At 43.7% G+C, this 14,441-nt stretch overlaps 1 protein-coding gene across 2 annotated transcripts in view; it reads right to left on the reverse strand.

Moving 5' to 3' along the window:
- The window catches only part of CFAP100 (cilia and flagella associated protein 100), a 45,138-nt gene that overhangs the window by 7,294 nt on the left and 23,403 nt on the right, over positions 1-14,441 (reverse strand). For both annotated transcript variants that reach the window (XM_027863995.1, XM_027863994.1), the window contains 5 exons: positions 12,713-12,891; positions 10,319-10,484; positions 6,488-6,542; positions 5,115-5,263; positions 1,294-1,429 (listed from right to left, as the gene is read on the reverse strand). In XM_027863995.1, coding sequence (XP_027719796.1) covers positions 1,294-1,429; positions 5,115-5,263; positions 6,488-6,542; positions 10,319-10,484; positions 12,713-12,891 — 685 coding nt within the window. The remainder of the gene's footprint in view (positions 1-1,293; positions 1,430-5,114; positions 5,264-6,487; positions 6,543-10,318; positions 10,485-12,712; positions 12,892-14,441) is intronic.

Genomic DNA, 14,441 nt, shown 5'->3' on the forward strand with positions numbered 1-14,441 from the left:
ATGGACCTCAAGTTCATCCAATGTCAGGACTGGAGATGTTTAGCCTAGGGAAGACTTTCATTTTCAAAAGACTATCGAGGAAAAGAGGGATTGTACTTGGTCCACTTGGATCCGGAAGGCAAAACTGGGGCAAATAATTTTGTGAAATGAAATTCAACAAACATTCACAAGAAGGCAGTTCACTCTATGCTCAGCTATTTCAGACACAATCGGCCATGTGTTCATAATACAAAGATAGATACAGGCTTTGGAACTTTACTGTCTTGGGAAAGATGACACCCTTTATCCTTTATCCACTAAGTAGTTAGTAGGGTATGTAGTGGCTACAATGAGGCAAATATTCAACATTCAAGAAACATGTATTGGGAATAGAAAGAGAGATTGACACAGCCTTGACTTGGAGGAACTTAACAACTCCGCAGGGGACAGGGTCACATATCAGACAAATCACTGATACAAAGAAGTATGAGACCAATTCAAAAGCCAGGTTCAGGCAAATCATGGGGAAAATTTTTTTGAAGAAGCAGGAGGGTTAGCGAAGACAAGCCACACTCAAGGGTTTTGAATAGAGTTTTCAGCAAGATTACTGAGGTCAAATAAAATCAAGGGAAATATTGAAACGCAATTCTATTATTTTGGTAACTGCTTGCTACAGAAAAGGTTGTGGAGGCCATATTGCCCTGCTAATCTGTTTGGACCCTTTCCCTCAGTGAGAATAACGTGCAACACACAGGTACGAAGAGTGTAAGTTGAGTTACCAATGATATTCACGTGTTTGCTCTTTCTGCCCTGTTCCTTAATCTGGTTGAGTACCAACTTCTGCACTGGTGAATGGTGGTATTTAGTTGTGGGAAAGTGTCATAGCCAATTTGACAATTTATTAATCACAAAATAACAATAAATCTCTAGCTTTTACATTTCAAAAAAAATTACTGAGGTCACCCCAGGCTTTGGTTACCTTAAAAATATAAAACTCAAACATCGAGCACTTTGTTTTTCACAAATGTATTCATTCATATTCTTTTTTACTCCATCTCTGTAGATCTATTCTCTGTCTCTCTCTCCCTCTTTCTCCATTTCCCTCTTCTCTCTTCCATTCCTCCATGGCTCTCACTAGCCAGTGGATCCCCTAGGCATTTATTTGTCCCTTCACAGGCCCTTGGAGGGTAAAGAAGTTTCAACCCCTTCCTCTAAAGCATGGGTTTTCCAATATTTTAATTCTGGGTCTTTTGATCATCCCATGCCTTTCCTGGAACAAACCAGAGCTTCCTGGACCATCTTGCAGCTACTTACCTGGTATTCACTCTTATACTCGCCAAAAGAGAAGACACGGGCTTTGAGTTGTAGGTCATCAGCAATCTCTTCTTCCTTAGCGATGGAGGTCTTCAGAGTGGTTGACAGCAGCTTGAGCTGGTTGATTTCTCGATCCCTGGGAGGGAGGGAGAGACAGAGACAGAAACAGAGACAGACACCGAGAGAGGTGGGAGCTCAGGGCCAAGTCTGCTACTCCCTGGAAGGAGAGGCTATATATGGTGGAAAGAGTAATGGATTTGGAGTTAGAAGGTTTGAGTTCAAATACTCCCTTCTTTATACTACTTACGTGACTTTGGGAAAGTCACTTATCTTCTCTGGTTTTCTTAATCAGAACTTAACCTTAGTTTCCCCAATGTAATTCAACAACAAGGAACGTTTATTAAATGTATACTATGTGTAAAACATTGTGCTAGGTGCCAGGGATTCTAAGACGATAAAACATCCCTGTCTTTAATTTCCTTACATTCTTCTGGGGGTATATGATATATACATAGATGATTATATGCACCATCATTTGAAGAGGAGAAAGCACTAATAACTGGGGTGGTGCATGGGATTTTCGGAGGCAGAAATGAGAAAAGAGTACATCCTACTTATGGGAAACAGCCTGGGCAAAGGTACTGAGGTAGGAGGTGGTAGGTCAAGTTTGGAGAAATAGCTAATAGGCCAGTTTGGCTGGAATTTAGAAAGCTTGAAAAGGTGGGGGGAGTAATAAGAAATAAGTCTGAAAAGGTAGTGAGGAGCCAGGTTGTGGAGGGCTTTAAATGCCAGGCTGAAGAGTTTATTTCTATTCTAGAACCAGTAGGAAGTCATTTTGAATGAGGAAAGGATTTTGAATGGGGGAGTGACATGGTAGGCCTGTGCCTTAGGAATATGAATTTGGCAGGTGTGTGGAGGATGGATTGAAGGGGGAAACACAGAGACCAGTTAGGAGGTGATTGCAATAGTCCAAGTGAGAGAGAATGAGGTAAAAAGTAGGGTAGATGCTGTGTGAGTGGGGAAAAAAAGGTAAGTATACAAGAGATGTTGCAAAGACAGAATGGACAAGATTTAGAGTTGACTGACTATGGGAAGTCGGGAGAGGGCAGTTTGGGATGATACCAGGTTTATAAGCCTGGGTAACTGGAAAGATGATAGTACCACCAAACATAAACAAGGAAGTTTGGAGGAAGGATGGATTGGGGAGAAAACAGATTGGATTTGGTTTTGGACATGTCTCTCTGTCTCTGTCTCCTCCCCCCCCACCTCTCAAAAGATACTGATGAACAGGTTATATATAATTCAATTTAAGGGTAAGGGGTAGGGACGCTGAAAAGTGGGAAGATTAGACTGGTGGGACTGATACCTCAAGGGAAAAGGCACACTGCCTGATCAATCAAAAATCACTGTAGTTGATTAATTGTATTGTGTACATTCCAGGCACTGTGTATAGTGGTGGGGTAAAGGGACAGAAATAGTCCTTGTATAGTCCTCAAAGAATTTATACAATACACACAACACATATACACACAAAACATACAAAATACATATGAGGTAATTGGGAAGGGATGGAAATTAGGAGAAAAAATAAGGGTTGTCTGAGAAGACCGTTTTTCTTGTTGCTGCGTTTGTCCTTCATTCTTGAAGAGGACCATGACATCAGGGAGGTGATGCCATGATATGCAAGTGAATTGGATTTAAGTGAGGGAGGGCTGTGTGAAGTCACCAGCCTCACTTTCTGCTCCGGAGTCATACAGGTCCAGAGGCATAGATCAGATCGACTGGAGATGATGGAGGATGTATGTGGAACTCACCACCCCTCTTCAAGTTTATTTATTCATTTATTTATTTATTTATTTTTTGGCTAGGCGATGGGGTTAAGTGGCTTACCCAGGGTCACACAGCTAGTCAGTGTTATATATCTGAGGCTGGATTTGAACTCAGGTCCTCCTGAATCCAGGGCCGGTGCTCTACCCACTGCACCACCTAGCTGCCCCCCTCTTCAAGTTTTAAAGAATATGGAGTTAGTGCTAAGGAGAGACAGAGAGACAGAGACAGAGAGACAGAGAAAGAGAGAGAGCGAGATAGAGCATTCCTGGCATGCGGAATAGCCAATAAAATATCAAGGAGTCTAGAGATGGAGTGTCATGTGTGAGGAGCACTGAGTAAGACTGTAGCTGGATTGTGGAATGTGTGGAGGGAAGTGAAGACAAGAACGCTACAAAGATAGGAGGGGCCAGGTTGGAAAGAGCTTTACATACCAGAGAATTATATATTTGATCCTAGGGGAAAAGAGAGCCACTGGCATTTACTGAGTTGGGGTATGAGTGTGGGAGGGAATGGTAACAGTTGCAGACCTGCATTTTAGGAGTATAATTTTGGCCTCTGAGTGGAGAACAGATTCTAGCGGGGAGAAAGTTGAGACAGAGAGACCTGGAGGCTATTATCTGGCAAGAAGTGAAAGGTCTGAACTAGGTTGGTGGCTGCCTGTGAGTGATGAGAAGGGTATTATGAGAGAGATGCAGCAGACTGGGTATATGGGGGAAATGCAGTTTGTGAGCCTGGGTGACAGTGGTTTCTGTGACAGTAATAGGATGTTGGGAAGGGGGGAGGGTCTGATGGCAATCATCAGTTATGTTTTGGACCTGTTGAGTTTGGGATGCTTACGAGACACCCATTTTGAGATGTCCAAAAGGCAGTTGGTGATGGGCGTCTGGATGTCAGGAGATGTTAGAGCTTAGACATATGGATCTATGGGATCTTGAAATGATCTATGAAGAGTTGAAAATTGAACCTATGGGAACTGATGTCACCAAACAAGATAGTATAGTGGGAAAAGAGAAAAGGGCCCAAGATAAAGCCTTAGGGGACACTCACAGTTATCAGTCATGACCTGAAGGAAGATCTGGCCAAGGAGATTGAGAAGGAGCAATCAGACAGATAAGACAAGAACCAAGAAACTGGAAATCAGAGTTGAAATGGGCATGGGAGGGTCTTTCAAACCGATGTCAGAGCTAGATGGGACAGAATGTCAGAGTTGGAAGAAACCTTAGAACATAGTTACCCCTTCTACATCGTGGGGGGTCAGGGATATAGTGTTCTTGTGATCTGGAAAAATCTGTGCAAAATTTTTTTGGCCCTCCCTTGGCCCAGGCCAGAGGAGAAGTCTGAATTATTATGATATTAAAAGATAAATATGTTTATATTGCACAATATTATACATCTATTTTATTCATTTCTGGGTTTCTACACTTTTTCTGTGTCACCTACTGGCCTTCACTTGTCATCTGCGGCTTCTGCAAAACTCCCCCAAAATCCCCATTTAATTTCTTATGCCGACCCGTGATAGATTGAAACTGTGATGGGGAGAGTCACAATGTGGAAGGGATAATTGTAAAAAGTTATAGCCACAAGAGCCCATAGGGCTGATCTAGTAGCCGAACATCCTTCATTTTATAGAAGGAGGAAAAAGTGTGGCCCAGAGATGGAAGGTTATATGACCAAGAAAGTTCTTCCTTGTAGTAGAATGACATTTGCTCCCCCTGGAACTCCCTTTTCCTTCTCTGCTCCCAAAGTGGTCCTAGTTTTGTCTCGGGGACCACACAGAACAAGTCTGTTCTCTCTTCTTCCTGATTGTCCTTAGCTGTTAAAAGATCATCTTCGTGTCCTTTCCCCGATAACCCCCCAAATATGGATTCCCTGTTCCATCTTCCGCTGACCCTCAGTGTTCCCTTCTCTGGGCTAAGCATCCTCATCTTCTCTTTGGGGATGCTGCTGGGGAAAGCCACTTGCCTTAGTTAGCTTATTACTGCTTGACCTACATTTTGTTCCGAGTGTTTCTTATGGAAGCATTGATCTCTTCCAGGGCCTCCTCTATCTCCTGGGAGTTCTGAATCAGGGAGAGGTTCTGCTCCTCCAGCTGAGTGAAAATGTCCAGTAGCTGTTGAGGTTCTGTGAAGTACAGGTCCAGCTTCTCGGGGAAACAAAGTCCAGAGTTTACCTGTGCTCTGAGCCTCCTCCTGGTGCTAAGCACCCAGAGTGGAGGTTGTATTCCTTTTGTTATGGTGGGGGCAGGGGGATTTGGGGGCAGGGGTGAAGGCAGAGGAACAGCAGAAGAAAGAAGGCATGGGGTTTAGATTCTGATTTTTAGGGGTTACGTGCATCCTCCGAATCCAACTGCAGGTGCTCCTGACCTATGTTCTAGGCAATTTGAGGGTTTTTACCCCCTTCCCAGCAGTAGGGAGGGGTTTTGGTCCCTTTTAGGTCATGAGTTTCCCATGTGGTAGAGGCTCATGACCAGATAGAGGGACCAGGCTGTGGCTAGGATTTAGCATTCATTTGGTGGGTTGGCAGGGTGGGAGAGGGAGTCTGTCTGAAGCCATCAGGGGTCAATCCATTGCTAGGGTTGGGGGGTCATTGTGTGATTAAGATTAGGGGTCAGGTTCACTCATCAGTCTGAGTCTAGTGGCACGGTATGCTGGAATTGGAGTCAGGAAGACCTGAGTTCAAATGTGGCCTCAGACACTTACTAGCTGTGTGACCCTCGGCAGGTCACTTAATTTCTACCTCGGTTTCTTCATCTGTAAAATGGGGATAACAATAGCCCACCTCCCAGGGTTACTGTGAGGACAAAATGAGTTATTATTTCTAAAGCTCTTTATGACCAGAGTAGGGGGATAGGTGTGTGTGTGATGGGGGTGAAGGGTCCCTCTGTGGTTGGATTTAAGGGTCAGTCTCTGGTCAGAGTAAGAGATCACTGTGTGTTGGGGCTTATAGGATCATAGATTTGGAGATGAAGTAGGCCCCTCATTCACAGATGAAAAAAAATTGAGGCCCAGAGAAGTTGTAACTTGCCCAAGGCTTCACGTGTAGTAACTGGCAGTCAGGATTTGAACACAGGCCCTCTGACTCCAAATCCAGCATTCCCCCCATTTACTGCAATGGGGAAGAGAGAAAGGGGAAGGGGTCAGTTTTTGTCTGAGGTCAGTGTTTAGTTTAGGCGATGGATTACAATAAAACTAAGTCTCCCACAGGGGTAGGATTCAAACCCTTGGCATGACTTTGGTTTTCTTAACCCTCTGTTGTACCCACAGAGCTAACTGGCAGTTCTATGTCCCTCTGGGATGGTTCCAGGACCTCTGACTCAAGGCCCTGGTTTGAGGTGAGTTATAGAAGGAAGCTGTGGGTCACTGACCTCATCATCACTATCAACTTCATCTGTTCTGGAAGAGAGCTCTGTAGGACTTGACCTGCCAAGGAATTGCACCAGTCAGTGGCTTAGCAGAGTGATCGCTATGTCCCACATCCACACAGGAGTGGATGTTGCCCTCTAAGGATTTTCCCAGACTTGGTCTCTCAATCTGAGCTGGCTCCTCAAATTCGATGTGTCCAACATGAAATTTGTCCTCTGCTTTCCCAAGCTGGTCCCTCCTCCTAGCCCATCTAGCTTTGTTGAGGGGGGCGCCATGCTTCCTGTGCCCCAGGCCCTTGAAGCCGTCACCATCCTTGACTCTCCCCGCTCCTCCATACTTCATATTCAGATCATTCCCAGTCCTCTCACTCTACCACCCCCATATCTCTTGCATACATCCCTTTCTCTCCTCAAAATGCCCCAACCTGAGGTCATCATCACCCCCAGCCAAGACTACCAGAATGACTTCCTAGCTAATCAGCCTGTCTCTGGTCTCTCCTTGCCCTGCCCACATCTGCCAAATGAATCTTCTTAACTCCCAGGTACAACCCTGGCAGTTCCCTCCTCACAAATCTGGACATATCCCTTCCCTCTGCAACCTCCCTTTCCGGATTTATTTCATATTACTCCACATATTCTGTATTGCAGCCAGACTGTATTCCTAGCTATTGCCTGAGCTTTTCACATCATTACCAGCCCCTGTGAATTTCTCCTAAACCATCATCCCCCATGCCTAGAATGCATTCTCTCCTCAGAATTATTTCTCAGAATCTGTATCATCTTTTCATGACTTAGCTCAGATGCCACCTTCTCTTCTGCCCTACATTCAGCCCTCTCCTTCTTATCCTAATTAAAAATATTCTCACCTTTTTCTCAAATTATTCTAGAGCGCTTTGTTTAAGCCTTTATAATACCTTGCATTACATTTATTTGGGCATACGTTGTATCTCTCAACTTTCAGAATGGAAGCGTTTTTGAGAGCAGAGACCATATTTTTTTTTTTTTTAACCTATTTATCCCCAGGGCCTAGCACATAGGAATGGGGCCAGGGCCTGGGATCTTAGTGGTACAGGGATCTCCCAGATGAGCAAACTCCTTCTACCAGTGCAGGTTACTTCTTAGCACTTACTAAACTGGCTCTTTCCTACTTTTGCAGCCCTGCCAAGACCTCTACAATCCAGTTACCCTGGCCCACTTGTAGCTCAAGCTTTTGCATTGGCTCTTCCCCCATACCTGGGATGTTACCCCTCTTCACCTCCACCTTGTAGTTCCCCTGGCTTCCTCTCAACTCAAATGCCATCCTCTTCAGGAGGCCTTTCCTTAATTTGCCCTTCCTCCAACTCCGGCAACTGCAAATGCCTTCTCTTTTCAGATTGCCTTTGTCTACTCTGTCTGGATCTAGTTATTTACATGCTGTTTCCTGTATTGGGATGGATGCTTCTGGAGGGCACTGCATGGAAACCTAGTAAATGCTTCATAAACACTCATCTATGGCCTGATCTTTGCTTCCATTTATACTCTTAGAGTATTACTTATAGCTCTGAGAAGTTCTGTGTCTTATTCCTTGTCACCACCAGTATGAGCAGGACCTAAGCCTTGGCCCTTGTGGCGTGCAGACCAGTTCTCTATTATGCCACCATGACCCCACAGCTAGGATCTAATTACTGAAGTGGTTGCCGTATTCGTCCTGGCACTGTTTCCACTGGCTTGCAACTATTTACCGTATTTTACATAATTGTAACTTTGAATAGTAAGATTCAAATGCAAGCAATCACTTTAAAGGGGCATATTATTCCCATGAATGGAGACCTCACTGCATGTGCACATACTAGATGTTTAATTAATGTTTATTGAATTGAATTGAGCTAGGAAGCCTAAAATTTCATTACAAGATGCAAAATGCTGATGGAGCCCTTTCTTCTCAGGTATGGACTGATGATCTTGAAAATCCCTTCTCACTTTTACATTCTATAATTGTGTCTATTCTATACATTCCACATAATTATAAGGGGGCTGAAACATATGTAAGTGCTGAGTATTTAACCTAAATGGATAACTCCCCTTCCCCCCTCCCAAACTTCAAAAATGGTTCCCCCTTTAAACATAGCCTAATTTATTTCTGCAGTCTACTGTCAGCAGCGGGCACAGGGGTGATCAGGTAACCTGGTGACGAGCACCCGTATTATGCTGGTTTAGAAATTTTCAAAAGAGAGAAATCAGCATGGTTGGAATAGCTCAGAAAGGCTATGATATGCCTGGTGCTTCTCTCTAAATTCTTTTGGTTTATGTTTTCCATTGGTTGCTATGTCCCACTGCCTGGGTCAGTAATAGACCAGGGTTCTGTCTCTGGCAGGGGCATCCAGGAAGTCTGGGAGCTCCCCCAGATATTGCCAATTTCCCCGAACTTCCCTCTCACCTGAGAATTTTTTTTAAAAAAGTCCCGTATGTAGCATGGAAAGAAATACTGGAGTAGGAGTCAGGAGACCTGGTTCTAATTCCAGCTCTACCATGTGCACCCTTGGGTAGAGTCACTCATAACCTCTCATGACCTCTGTTTCCCCCATTTATAAAATGATGGGATTAGAGTAGATAGTTTCAAAGGCCACTGCTAGCTCTGACATTTCGTGTTTTAAAATCCATTCCAGCTTGGATACTCCATGTTGTGCAGTCAGGTAGCATAATGGATAGAGTTTAGATCTCAGACACTTCCTAGCTGTGTGACCCTGGGCAAATCCCTTAACCTCTTTCTACCTCAGTTCCTCATCTGTAAATTGGGGATAATAATGGCACCTACCCGGCAGGGTGGTTGTGGGGATCAAATGAGATCATATTTACAAAGCACTCTACAACCTTAAAGTACGTCAACGTTGGCTATTCTTATGTCCTTCCAAGTTCCTTTCCCCTTTCTAACATTCTGGTTCTATGATCTTGTAGATGATGGCCTTTCTGGGTCCAAGCGCTGCAAACTCTTTCTCTCTTTGAATGTTGGCAGGAACAGCTGCCACAATCATGGGCAGAGGGAAGGTTTCTCTGGCGTCAATGGACGCTGCCCTGCCCTATGCTCGGGCAATCTCTGTGGGTTTGTTTCCTTCCCCTTTACAAAATGAGGGGGTGACGTGAGCATCGATCATCTCTTCCAGCTCTGACATTCTATGCTCTAAGGCCCTTTCCTGGTCTGACATTCTGTGCTCTAAGACCCCTTCCTGGTCTGACATTCTATGCTCTAAGTCCTTCCTGGTCTGACGTTCTATGTTCTAAGGCCCCTTCCTGGTCTGACATTCTATGCTCTAAGGCCCTTCCTGGTCTGACATTCTATGCTCTAAGGCCCTTCCTGGTCTGACAATCTATGCTCTAAGGCCCTTCCTGGTCTCACATTCTATGCTCTAAGGCCCTTCCTGGTCTCACATTCTATGCTCTAAGCCCTTCCTGGTCTGACATTCTATGTCCTGAGGCCCTTCCTGGTCTGACATTCTATGCTCTAAGGCCCTTTCTGGTCTGATATTCTATGCTCTAAGGTCCCCCTCCAGCTCAATCATCTTTGTCCTAAGGCCCCTTTCCAGCTTTAATGTTCTATGTTCTGGGATCCCTTTTGACCTAAATATTTCACACCCCGTGTTCTAAGGCTGATGTAAAACTTTATGGTTTTGTGATATTTTTAAAAAACCCTGGCATGCCTCTCTCCTCCTCCAAACAGAGAAATGCAGTTCAGTCTCCTTCTCCCTCTCGTCCCCTTTCCTTTGTAATCTCTTCAAAATCGGGCAAGCCTAGTGCTGTCTTCCACCCCTGTCTGCTCCCCCAGACCTGGCCCAGGCCCTCCCTCCAAGCTTGGCTTACTCTTTCTTGCTGGGGCTCATGCTGAACAGAGGCTGTAAATCCTGGGATGAAGACGATGTGCGGGAGGATTTGTCCTCCTTGCTAATCATTATCTCGCTTGTGGATGACGAGGGGATGTTTGGGACGGGGATGTTCAGGCTGGATCTCTCACTGCTCTTTTGGGTCTCTGGAGAGAATAGAAAGATCCCTTTGGAGGGTCCTGCCCCAGAACATTAGGCACTTATTCCAAATGCCCCCATTCTCTCCCCTTTTCAGCCAGACAGAGTCACTTCCTAGCTCTGACCTGTGGCTGCTCATGTCATATCTTGGAATGAGCTCCTCCCGTAATAGGCAGTATCTAAGAAGTTCTTGCCTGATCCAGAGCCTTCTCAATATTAGGAACTCTGGTATTTTTTTTCCATTCTAATTTTTTTTTATTAATTTATTTTGATTTATCAACAATCACTTCCACAAACTTTTGAGTTTTAAATTTTCTCCCCTGCCCTCCCCCCCTCCCTCCCCAAGATAGCACGCAATCTGATACAGGCTCTACATATACATTCCTATTAAACATATTTTCACATTATTGATGTTGTAAGGAAGAATTAGAACCAATAGGAGGAACCACAAGAAAGAGAAAACAAAACACAACAGAAGAAAAAAAAATAGCAAATAGTATGCTTTGGTCTGCGTTCAAACTCCATAGTTCTTTCTTTGGATATGGATAGCATTTTCCATTATGAGGCCTTTGGAGATGTCTTAGATCCTTGCATTGCTGAGAAGGGTTAAGTCTATCAATGTTAGTCATTGTACAACGTGGCTATTACTGTGTACAATGTTCTCCTGGTTCTGCTCACTTCACTTAACATCAGACCATACAAGTCTTTCCAGGTTTTTCTGAAGTCCACCTGTTTATCATTTCTTATAGCACAATAGTATTCCATTACATTCATATATCACAACTTGTTCAGTCATTCCCCAGTTGATGGGCATCCTCTCAATTTCCAATTCTTTGCCATCACAAAAAGAGCTGCTGTAAATATTTTTGTACATGTGGGTCCTTTTCCCATTTTATGATCTCTTTGGGATACAGCCCTAGAAGTGCTATTGCTAGGTCAAAGGGCATGCACATTTTTATAGCCCTTTGGGCATAGTTTCAAATTGCTCTCCAAAATAGTTGGATCATTTCACAACTCCACCAACAATGCATTTAGTGTTCCAATTTTCCCACATCTTCTCCAACATTTATCATTTTCCTGTTTTGTCATGTTGGCCATTCTGATAGGTGTGATGTGGTACCTCAGAGTTGTTTTGATTTGCATTTCTCTAATCAATAGTGGTTTAGAGCATTTTTCCATATGACTATACATGGCTTTAATTTCTTCATCTGAGAACTGCCTGTTCATATCCTTTGACCATTTATCAATTGGGGAATGACTTGTATTCTTATAAATTTGACTTAGTTCTTTATATATTTTAGAAATGAGTCCCTTATCAGAGACATTGGTTGTAAAAATTCTTTCCCAATTTTCTACTTCCCTTCTAATCTTGGTTGAATTGGCTTTGTTTGTGCGAAAACTTATCAATTTATTGTAATCAAAATTATCCATTTTGCATTTTGTAATGTTCTCTATCTCCTGTTTGGTCATGAATTCTTCTGTTCTCCATAAATCTCCTTGCTCTCCCAGTTCACTTACAGTAGCCTTTATATCTAAATCATGAACCTATTTTGACTTTATTTTGGTATATGGTGTGAGATTTTGGTCTATGCCTAGTTTCTGCCATATTCTTTTCCAGTTTCTAGTGCAACCCCAGGCACTCTGGTATTGCAGAAAGCATTATGGGAGTCATGAGACACGAGTTCCAGTCCCAGCTTTCTCACTAACAAACTGTGTGCCCTTAGATGAGTTACTTTCCCTCTTTGGGTCCCTGTAAAATTTAGGGATTAGACCAGACGCTCTCTTACATTCCTTCCAGCCCAAATAGCCCACAGATCTGATTCTGAGACTGCTTGTGTCTGGATAGATGCTCCAATGTGTCTGTCTTGGATTACTGAATTCTTGCCTGTCCTCCCTCGTCTTTGATTATCTCCCTAAGGACAAAGACTGTCTCACTTTAGTTGTATCCCCATTGCCCATCACAGTATCTAGCATATAATAAGAGCTTATTGATTGAAAGGTTGCTATTTGTGGGCCTTTGGGTATGACTCTACCTGCCTGGATACTGACCTTCTGCCTGCTCTGAGCTCAGGTGACTTCCCATCTGTTGGAAAGGCTCTGTTTTACTGATGCCCAAGATCTGTCCTGGTGTGACCCAACAGGTAGGGGCTTTGCAAATCATAGGGATGGAGGGGTAACATTTAGACAGTCCCTCTCAGACTCAACCCCTTGGTCTCCCCCTCCTTCCTCCTGTTACCTTTTTCGGTGGGTAAAAACGGAATAGTCTCTTTTTGTTGGTTTAAGGTCATCCTGGCAGCAGCATGGGCCAAATGCTTCCTGGCATGGGTCATCAGCCAATCCCTGGGGGACAGCTTATAGAGGAAATCCTTATAGATTTTGAAAATCTGGACATTGTCTTCAAACTTGGATATCTCGCTGGGCCGGAATTCAAGGAAGAGATATTGTAAAGGTTAAGCCAATGGTACATGACCACAGGTTCCCCAACCCGTCAGAATGTCACCTTTCTATTCCTCACATTCCTATTTCTAACCCTCCCAGAATATTAAAAGTGTTAAGGTTCACAGAGACCACCTAGCCCATTTGACCAAGGAATGGGGAACACACTGGCCCAATATCACACAGTTAGGGGCAGAGCCAGAATTTGTTGTAATGGAAAAGATGCTGAATTTTGGAATCACAGAATCTGAGTTTGAATTCCATTTCTTGTATTTTCCACTTGTGTGATCTCAGGCAAATTGCTAAACCACTCTGGGCTTCTGTCTCCTCATCTGCAAAATGATGGAGTTGGTCTAGACCAGAGGTTCCCAAACTTCTTTGGCCTACCATCCCCTTTTAAAAAAAAATTACCCAACAGCCCCCGGAAATCTACTTTCTTTAGCCCTTTAATGTTTTTTTTTTTAATTTTAGTCATTTCAAAAATATAATTTTTTTAAAAGATACATCTTAAATTTAATAATTTATTATAAATTTGTGAGTTTTTTCCTGCATTGGTATTTTGATGATACAATATTGTATCATATAACTGTGTATTACATATATGTGTGAGTATGGTCACCTGTGAGAAGGCTGTGTCAGTTGGAACTGCTAATGACCTGACATTGTGGGTGGGATTCTGTGAACTATGTGTGTCCTTGTCACCCAGTCTCTTCCCATTCCTCTCATTCCATCCTTTTTTCCTACTTTTCCACCCCCTTCCTTTCTTTAAAAAAAAATTAGAGAGGTAGCAGATCAGTAGAAAGAACACTGGACTGGGTATAATAATAATAATAACAATATTTACATATGCCAGGCACCGTGCTAAGTGCTTTATAAATATTATCTCATTTGATCCTTACAACAACTGTGGGAGATAGGTGCTACTATTATCCCCATTTTACAGATGAGGAAACTGAGGCAAACAGGAGTTAAGTGGCTTGCCCAGGATTGCACAGATAGTAAGTGTCTAAGACCACATTTGAACTTGGGTCTTCCTGACTGCAGGCCCAGCACTCTATCTACTATACTACCTACCCACCTAAAATGACCTTGAGAGGTCAGCTGGATCATTCCCGTACTTCCTGCTTAGGTTGAACAGGATTCTATTTGGGAAATGCCTCCTAAAGGAGCAGGAGGCAGCTAGGTGATGCAGTGGATAGAGCACCAGCCCTGAAGTCAGGAGGACCTGAGTTCAAATCTGGCCTCAGACCAAACATTTGACACTTACTAGCTGTGTGACCCCGGGCAAGTCACTTAACCCCAATTGCCTAAAAAAAAACTTTTAAAAAAAGAAATAGGGGAAGGAGCAGCTAGATGGTGCAGTGAATAGAGCACTAGCCCTGGAGTTAGGGGGACCTGAGTTCAAATTTGGTACCGGATGGTTACTGGCTGTATGACCCTGGGCAAGTCACTCAACCCTGATTGCCTCTGGGGGCAGGAAGGAAGTAGGGAAGCTTCACAATGTTTTTCCCCTCTATTGACTGAAGTCC

This window comes from Vombatus ursinus, unplaced genomic scaffold (genome assembly GCF_900497805.2).
Source record: "Vombatus ursinus unplaced genomic scaffold, bare-nosed wombat genome assembly UNPS02014773.1, whole genome shotgun sequence".
Lineage (NCBI taxonomy): Eukaryota > Metazoa > Chordata > Mammalia > Diprotodontia > Vombatidae > Vombatus > Vombatus ursinus.